Source organism: Pempheris klunzingeri, chromosome 19 (assembly GCF_042242105.1).
Source record: "Pempheris klunzingeri isolate RE-2024b chromosome 19, fPemKlu1.hap1, whole genome shotgun sequence".
Lineage (NCBI taxonomy): Eukaryota > Metazoa > Chordata > Actinopteri > Acropomatiformes > Pempheridae > Pempheris > Pempheris klunzingeri.
In genome coordinates, this window is record NC_092030.1 from 525,001 (window position 1) to 534,540 (window position 9,540).

A 9,540-nucleotide genomic window follows, 5' to 3' on the forward strand; every position below is an offset into this window, starting at 1 on the left:
TGGATGTCGCGTTGATGCTTCAAGAGTGAGAATTAGTGCAAATATCTGAGCTCTGGAGCCAGAAGAAAAGAACCGAGCGTTTCTCTTCTTCTTGGAGTTCATGACACCAACGAGGCCGCAAGTGACAGCGTTTCACAATTCGGGGCGAAGCCTCTCAGGCTGCCGGCACGCAGCGGCCCCCGCTCACAGCTGGTCACCGTGTCCAGGTCACACGGTCAGCAGCCGCAGTCTGATCTTCAGAAATCCCCCGGACATTTTCATAATCCCCCGTCCCCCAGGTTCAGCTCCGGTCACACTGAGCGGCTCTGCAGAGGGGCCGGGGGGGGGGGTCGACGTACATGTGCGTGTGTTATTGTCTGGTGTTCAGAGCCGACCAATCTTTGATTCAACTTCGGTTAATAAAGTGTTAAAAACATGAAAAGGTCCAGTTTCTGTCTGCAGATCACAGTCACTCAGGACTCGGCTCCTCTCAGAGGCTCAAGGTCCCTGAAGTCCACAGCCTACTGACTAACCTCTCTTTATCAGAGAAGGGGGGTCCTTGGTGGGTCAGGACCATCTCACCCCCCCCCTCCATGTCATGTCATCTCTCCTCTGTTAGCTAAGCTGTAAAATAACCTTAAGAATACTTTAAATCAGAAAGTGTAGTGAGTGAAGGTCACATCTAACCATAGCTGGACAAAGGCTGGACACCCCCCCAGGACTAAAACCAGCCTGTCTGTCACAGCAGGTCTGTGCAGGCTGTTGCTGTGTGTCTGTGTCTGTGCAGGCTGTTGCTGTGTGTCTGTGCAGGCTGTTGCTGTGTGTCTGTGCAGGCTGTTGCTGCGTGTCTGTGTCTGTGCAGGCTGCTGCTGTGTGTCTGTGTCTGTGCAGGCTGTTGCTGTGTGTCTGTGCAGGCTGTTGCTGTGTGTCTTTGCAGGCTGCTGCTGTGTGTCTGTGTCTGTGCAGGCTGCTGCTGTGTGTCTGTGTCTGTGCAGGCTGTTGCTGTGTGTCTGTGTGTCTGTGCAGGCTGCTGCTGTGTGTCTGTGTCTGTGCAGGCTGCTGCTGTGTGTCTGTGTCTGTGCAGGCTGTTGCTGTGTGTCTGTGCAGGCTGTTGCTGTGTGTCTGTGCAGGCTGCTGCTGTGTGTCTGTGTCTGTGCAGGCTGTTGCTGTGTGTCTGTGTGTCTGTGCAGGCTGCTGCTGTGTGTCTGTGTCTGTGCAGGCTGCTGCTGTGTGTCTGTGTCTGTGCAGGCTGTTGCTGTGTGTCTGTGCAGGCTGCTGCTGTGTGTCTGTGTCTGTGCAGGCTGTTGCTGTGTGTCTGTGTGTCTGTGTGTCTGTGTCTGTGCAGCCCGTGTCTGTGTGTCTGTGTCTGTGCAGCCTGTGTCTGTGTGTCTGTGTCTGTGCAGCCTGTGTCTGTGTGTCTGTGTCTGTGCAGGCTGCTGCTGTGTGTCTGTGCAGGCTGTTGCTGTGTGTCTGTGCAGGCTGTTGCTGTGTGTCTGTGCAGGCTGCTGCTGTGTGTCTGTGTCTGTGCAGGCTGTTGCTGTGTGTCTGTGTGTCTGTGTGTCTGTGTCTGTGCAGCCTGTGTCTGTGTGTCTGTGTCTGTGCAGCCTGTGTCTGTGTCTGTGTGTCTGTGTGTCTGTGTGTCTGTGTGTCTGTGTGTCTGTGTGTCTGTGTGTCTGTGTGTCTGTGTGTCTGTGTGTCTGTGTGTCTGTGTGTCTGTGTCTGTGTGTCTGTGTGTCTGTGTGTCTGTGTGTCTGTGTGTCTGTGTCTGTGCAGCCTGTGTCTGTGTGTCTGTGTCTGTGCAGCCTGTGTCTGTGTCTGTGTTGTGAGGTCCCAGTAGGGTTCAGCTTTGGCTCCAGAGAGTGTGGAAGCTCTCCGTGTTCTTCATGAAGTGGTTAATGAACAGCTTGTTAGTGTTCGGAGGCCGGACTGTGTTTATTTGTACTCGGGGCTCCGTTAGTGTTACGGTTGGACTCTGACTGGCAGAGACCCGTCCGGCTTGTTACGCGCGGCCGTTCGCCGCGGTACCTTCTCAGAAAACCTCCATGCCTTTTATATTAAGTGAACTATTTGAGCTATTTGTGCTTTCAGAGCGGGATCATAAAACTTTTTTCCTTTGCACTTAAAAACATTAATTCATAATGAAGATGCTGGGCTGAGATCCTGGGGGCACAAGGGGGAGGAGAAATACATTAACTGACTGAAAACACCAATAAGCCAGAGAGCAAAACACCATTTGTTCCTGTGTTCCTGTGTCTATCACTAAAAGCTGCAGTCTGGCTCTCGGTCCTGTTTTTCTCTTCTTCTTGCCATAAACTATTGTTGCAATCTAAGCCTTTTGTTGCAGGCCGGCCTTTTAACTGGCAGGCAGACGGGCTGCTTCTGGTAACTGGGACAGGGGCCATAAAAGAGCCCTGAGCTTTGGTTTTAGACGCTCCACATCAAACGGGAGGAGGGAGGAGGGTTTGAACAGGTGGACTGGCCTTTAGCGCAGCACACACACACACACACACACACACACACACACACCTTATTCTAACAGATCACAGCTCAGAAATGTGGTGCAGAGGTGGAACACCGAGAACCTGAGAGCCCAGTGTGGTGTTGTGGTGCGAACTGGACCCGACGTGATGCACTGCGAGCTACAAAAACCCTCTTCCAGTTCAGAGGTTTTGCAATCCTTTACTGACCAAGTAAGGGAGCCGTGGGGAGGATCCAGGCCAGAAAACACCAGCCAGCAACTACATTTAACAAAGAGCAACAAGGCCAAGAACTACTAAAAAACACACATACAAGGGAAATTTGTCTGTCACTGCAAAACATCAAGTTAATTTGTTGCCCTTTTTATACATTTCCAAATGCAAAACAGTCTCTCGTTGCTGCTTCAGCACAAAGAGAACAAACAGCAGACAAGAGGAGACGACAGCGACACATAGTTTTGTAGTTTGACGGCGAAGGATGTTTGAGGGCAGACGCCTCCTCGTCTCTCTGACCGTCAGAAATCACACCAGGGCTGCATGAAGCAGACGCTATGATTTCTGGGAGATTTGACCTTCCTCTCACACTGTATTTACTGACACCTGACTCTGCTTCTCACTGTGCCTTCTAGGACTCCCGTCGCTGTGAAAACAATGATTAGATATGATATATTATATCACAGATATCCTGCTGTCGCCTGCCGTCAGAGGAGCAGCAGACAGATTAAAAAGGTGGAATAAGGCCGTCTGTGGGGAATTATTCAAAGTCTAATTACTGACACTTTCAAATGTCAAGAATGACAACAACAGAGGTGTGGAGATACTGTCCCCGTTTCTCTCTTCATCCCTCCAACTATTCCTGCAGCCGGGCTCCACTTCCTACCGGCCCCTTTAGCTAATCCTCTCAAAGCCCTGATAGTTTTATGGCTTGGTGTAACTGACTTTAGGATGAGAGAAGAAAGGGCCGGCGACCACAGCTTAAAACCAGTAATTGGTTCAGGCTTGAAAAGCGATACGGACGCCCTGACCTGTTGCCAGTGTGGCAGCCACAGAGCCTCCCTCCGTCCTGCCCGCCTCAGCTCCCCTGGTCAGAAAAACAAACAGAGAACGGAGAAATGTTTTTTCCTGGCTTACACCTCGGTCCCAGGGCACGCAGCCACAAACTAACCGGCAAATGAACGGGGGGCAAGAGGCCGATCTGAGGTCTGACTGTCACAGAGACTGGGGCTCACTTGTGTGAAATAAACTCTCTGCTGCAGCATTTTAAGCTAGTTTGCTAAGTCACAGAACCCAAATTAAGACCTGAAGCCTCTTTTTCCAAGATGCACCTCTTCACACGTTGAACAGAAGCCAAGACAGTCAAATCCCCACTCCTGTGCTGTTTCACATCCCATAATCTCTCAAACGAGCACTGATATTATTGGTAAAAATGTGTGGAGGAAGCAGTAAAAGTCATAAAACAATCACAATGTGGTCATAAACAAATAAACCCTGTCTGATGAAGGCACAGGGTCACGGCGCTCCGTCTTCTCCAGATGTAAAACCACGTGTGCGTTTGGTGCAATCACATCATCACTTTTAGACATTTTCAGAGAAATGAAAGGTCACAATCACACGTTCAGCCCGACTGAACGAAGGGATTGGTCCCGGTGATTCACCGTTAAAGAGGATGGTTCTGCTCTGCTCTCTGCTGCTAATCTACTGGGTGGTTCTATTGGTCACTGAGGTCAAATAAAACATCCATTAATGTGGGATCAGCACAATATAAAAGTCAGCAGAGCAGAGAGGAAACCACAGCGTCCATGAATACAGCAGCATCTGAGGAAATAATGTGAGCAAAGTCCTGACGTGTGTGTGTGTGTGTGTGTGTGTGTGTGTGTCCGCTGCTGCAGGTATCCTGGAGATCAAGTCCGTGGATGTGGGGGTGGTGGCCATCAGGGGCCTCAGCAGTAACTACTACCTGGCAATCAGCAAGAAGGGAGAGCTTTACGGAGCGGTGAGTATCCATTACTCCTCTACCTCCAGGTGTGCACTGGCCCACATCCTGCCCCACCGGTGATCTGCTGATCTGCTGTGAAGATGCACCGGTCTGAAATGATCACTGACACTTTTCTCCCTGACCCGCTCGCTCTGCATTTCCTTGAATGCTTTTTTAAAAACAAAGGACAAGAGAGTGTGAGCTCTGCTCTGCTCTACCTACGTCTCCTCTGCACCCCATTCACAAACAGGAAACACAATCCTTCAGTTTCTCTATCCTGCCTCGGTCCCTCTGGGGGCAGCAGCCCTTGTTCCGTCCGCTTTCTCTCTCTCTCTCTTTCTTACTTTCTTAAAGAGCCGACTCTGAGCGTGTCTCTGTGGAGCCACGCCACAGATGAAATGACACCCGGTAGGAAAGACAGAGAGGCATTCTGTTGCATGGCCTGAAACTGAATTCCCATGACGTCTTCAGCTCGCTGCAACACGAGCCGCCGCAGCACGGCGACGAGGGGCTGGCGTTCGATTACACTTGATGGGTTTACACAGTGACTTCTTTATCCAGAGCTAATCAAATGAAATCATTGTTTCATTACATCGACAGATTAACACGTGGAGGTGACACAGGAGGGGCTCACTGTTCAGGCAGCGAAGATAAATGATTCTGACAGGTTTCAAACATTTCATGTTACTCACAATGAAAGTTTCTTTTTTTATTGGCTTCTCTAACACACACACACACACACACACACACACACACACACACACACACACACACACACACAGACACACACACACACACACACACATACACACAGTCACACACACACACACACACACACACACACACACACACACACACACTCACACTCACACTCACACTCACACTCACACACACACACACACACACACACACACACACACACACACACACACACACCTTGGTCGTGCTGAGCATTCGTTAAAAAGCTGCACAGTGTCTGTAAAATATTCTCATTTTGCTTTGGGAACATTCAGTTTTACTTCTGGAACCAATTTGAACAGCTGTGGCCAGATACAGGGAGAGAGTTATAGTGTGTGTGTGTGTGTGTGTGTGTGTGTGTGTGTGTGTGTGGGGGGGGGGGGGGGGGGGGGGGGGCATGTACATTTTTGCTCGTGAATATCAACCGCATCCAGTTAACTGGCTGTTTAAGCGACGTTCTCCTTCAGCAGCTTCCAGTAAACTGACAAATGTGACTGTCTCAGATCCGTCCCTCTGTATCCACCGCTGGGTGGTCACTGTGGGAACGTCAGCCACTAACACGGTGTCACCACGCTCTCTGTTGGCGCTCAGCCTCGACCTTTAGGACGTCACACACTCCTTCCACCCTCTCTGCAGACTGGGCAGCACATTCTTCAACGGCAGCTGACCGAACAAACGATTTATTTATTAGTTAGCAACTATTAAACTCGTCTATTAATCAGTTTGAGGCACTTCTTCTGGTGTCTTTGCTCCTGTGACAGTAAACCTTTAGTGTTTGGACTCTGGGAAACACTGGCTGACATTCTGACACTTTATGGACCAAACAGCGAAATGATGAATGGAGAAAATAAAGGAGTGATTATTATCACAATTGTGATTATTGATTATTAGTGAGGTTACCTAAGAGGGCAAAACATGACCCTTAATTATTGCTTTGATTGTTTGGTCCCCCAAGAGTCAGAACACAGTGAACAGTGAGCATCAGAGCTGCCAGCTGACACCAGCACGGCACATTAATGTTAATGCCACCGGGAGGATCCACGGACACACTGACAGTTTTAGGTGTGAAAGCCTCTACACTACACTGACCTTTGTGTTTCTGACCTTTCCTCTCCTCATGTCTCCCCTGCAGAGGGACTTCGGTCCGGACTGCCGTCTGATTGAACGCATCGAGGAGAACAAGTACAACACCTACGCTTCAGCAGAGTGGCGCAACAAGAAGAAGCACATGTTTGTGGGACTGAACGCCAACGGCAAGCCAATGAGGGGGAAGAAGACACGGAGGAAAAACACAGCCACTCACTTCCTGCCCATTGTGGTCCAGCCACGGTGATGACGGGACATATCAGGGCTCTGCGGCCGCTCGCACGGCGTCGGCTCCAGTGGACAGATCTGAATCAGACCTGAACGATGCACTGAGGAGGAAAAGAATGGAAACCTATGGACACTTTCTCTCTGTTGGATAAAGACTTTTCTATTTTTAAAGAAAGAAATAAGATATATTGCTATACAATGTATATATTATTTTCTGTTTTAAGTTATCAAGTACATCGGCACAGTAGGAAATATGAAAAGAAATGACTTCTGTGCCAAAATGTGATCAGTAACTCACATTTCTAGATTTGTGTACAAGTGGAGCGCTCGACTGGGAGGAAGGAAGACGACTAAATATGTAAGAGAGAAGGAGAAAGACGAGAAGGGGAAGTATGGAGGGAAAACGGGGGGATGGAAAAGGGAGAGAGAGGAAAAGCAGAAAAGGAAAAGGACGACAGGGAGCTGGAGTCGAGACGCAGCGACACCATCATGGTTTCTTCTATAAATTTATTTATTTTGTGTAATATTTAACAAAAAAGAACAAAAACACAAAAAGGACATATTCTTGTCTTTTTTACCATTTATGCTTCTCTTTTTGAATACTAATCATTTAAACCTGAATAAATATAAAAAATATATTTGTCTCTAAGCTGTCTGACTGACTTTGAATCCTTTTAGATCTTTTCACATCTTTTCATCAGTGGTTGTTCTTACTGTGAATACACAGAAAAGAGACAAACAAAATCACTCCAGGAAACCTCAAAATTACCTGAATATTACCTGAATATTACCTGAATATTACCTGAATATTATCTGAATATTACCTGAATATTACCTGAATATTACCAGAATATTACCTGAATATTACCTGAATATTATCTGAATATTACCTGAATATTATCTGAATATTATCTGAATATTACCTGAATATTACCTGAATATTATCTGAATATTATCTGAATATTACCTGAATATTATCTGAATATTATCAGAATATTACCTGAATATTATCTGAATATTACCTGAATATTATCTGAATATTACCTGAATAATACCTGAATATTATCTGAATATTACCTGAATATTATCTGAATATTATCAGAATATTATCTGAATATTACCTGAATATTATCTGAATATTATCTGAATATTATCTGTATATTACCGAGCAAAGTGCTGCGACAGAAAGACAGAAAGTGTGTTGTGGGTGGAATGGATCTGCTGAAGAACAGTCAGTCATCAGTGGTAGAAAGCTTCAGAGCCAGTAAGAGGACCATGAGTTACTGTTTTGTCAAACAGGTCAAAATTTCAGATACTTTGGCAAAATCAAAGAATCATAATCATCTTTCAGTGACAAATGATCTGATCTGTGTGATGAGTTCAGGGGTTTTCAGTCCGCACGAGTTCACACGGAGGAAAACACAACAATGTGAAATGGCCGACACACACACACACACACACACACACACAGAGGGTGAGGTGTGTGTGTGTGTGTGTGTGTGTGTGCATCAGTGTGGTCTAGCAGCTGGGGGAAGCCTCCTCCTTGACCTTACTTGTCTGAAACCTGTTGCTGTGCCCCCCGAGACGGAGAGACGCACGGAGCGGGGCATATGGTGTAACGTAAATATCACTGGCTTGTTTATCACCTGATTCTAATTAACTATGATGTCATGTTTTCTTTATTCCTCCCTCGCTCTGCCTCTTTTTCTTCTCCTGTTGTGAGCTCCCTCTGCGCTGCGTTCAGGCTCACGCTCTCTTCATTGTTTTTCAAACGTTTGTCACGTCTTGGTACAGTTCGGGTAGACTCCAGCAATTAGTGGGACCCTAACCCTAACCCTAACCAAGAGCAAGGTTATCTCACACACACACACACACACACACACACACACACACACACACACACACACACACACACACACACCCCAGGGCTGCAGTAGTTTTGTAATTTGTTCATTGCATCCATCACTTTCATCTCTCTCTTTCTGTTGTAGCTAATTTCCGAGGCTGATGGAGCCCACCGCAGTCGGCCCATCCCGCTGTGTTTATCACTAAGAGGTCGTGGATCCTCCTCTTGTGAGCAGGAGTCCTCGGTGCCGAACGCTCACGTCAGGACGTGAGCAAGTATGAAGCATCAGAGGGAGATTCGGGTTTCCTTTCATCGTGGCGGGCACCCACTCCTCTGTTTACATGATTACTTGGGTGTTCTGTAAACGACATATCAAGTACAATTACTTTGAAATGTGTTCAAGACACCGAGCCCCCTCCCGCCCGCACCCCCATCTCCCTCCCTCATAAAGTTCAAGGGCTGGCATTCCTGAGCCAAGATGTCTTTATTATTTGGTGGTACAACTTCAGAGATCCTCGTGTGCAGAGCCTCCCGCTCACGTCCTGGTTGGAACGTGGAAACCTGCACCTTTCAGACAAATTCGTCCACTTGTTCATTCAGAGAACTTGGAATCGAGTCTGCATATATATCATGTGCAGAGCTCTCGGAATAGTTTGATGTATTTTTATTGCAACTTTAACATGACTTAATGTGCTCTTGCCTTTACCCGTAGTGCATAACAAGGCCAGGCTTTAAAAGCAGGCACTTATCCAAGACAGATGTTCCCCCTGATTATCAGCCCAGCGACCTCTGAGCGAGAGCGTTCAGCGGCACCGAGCCACGCATCGTTTCTCCTGTTTCTGCACAGCGCCCGACGCCTTCCTCCAAACTGTTTGCCAATGTCATTTTTCAGTGTTGTGCTTGGGTATGTTTGGTTAGTGTTTGGTTTGTTGAGGCATGCGGCGAGGCTCAGTATGCGGTTTCTGTTTTGACTACATCAGGATCTATCGGACCTGTGTCGGACCTCAAATGAAACGTACACCATCGGCTTCACACGTTCACAGCTCCTCTGTTTGCTCAGAGAGGCTTGTGGCCGTGCGACCCGACCGCAGCAGCAGCTGTGAATATTTTACTTCCCGGGGAGAGGGGGGGGGCGGCAGAGAGACCGAGCAGGGGATAGAGAGGGAGAGAGAGAGAGAGGGAGGGAGAGGGAGGGAGAGGGAGGGAGAGTT

At 47.8% G+C, this 9,540-nt stretch overlaps 1 protein-coding gene across 1 annotated transcript in view; it reads left to right on the plus strand.

Moving 5' to 3' along the window:
* The window catches only part of fgf10a (fibroblast growth factor 10a), a 16,036-nt gene extending 9,522 nt beyond the window's left edge, over positions 1-6,514 (plus strand). Inside the window, exons 2-3 of the mRNA XM_070850747.1 lie at positions 4,346-4,449; positions 6,302-6,514. Coding sequence (XP_070706848.1) covers positions 4,346-4,449; positions 6,302-6,502 — 305 coding nt within the window. The 3' untranslated portion in view covers positions 6,503-6,514. The remainder of the gene's footprint in view (positions 1-4,345; positions 4,450-6,301) is intronic.
* Positions 6,515-9,540: the final 3,026 nt, after the last annotated feature.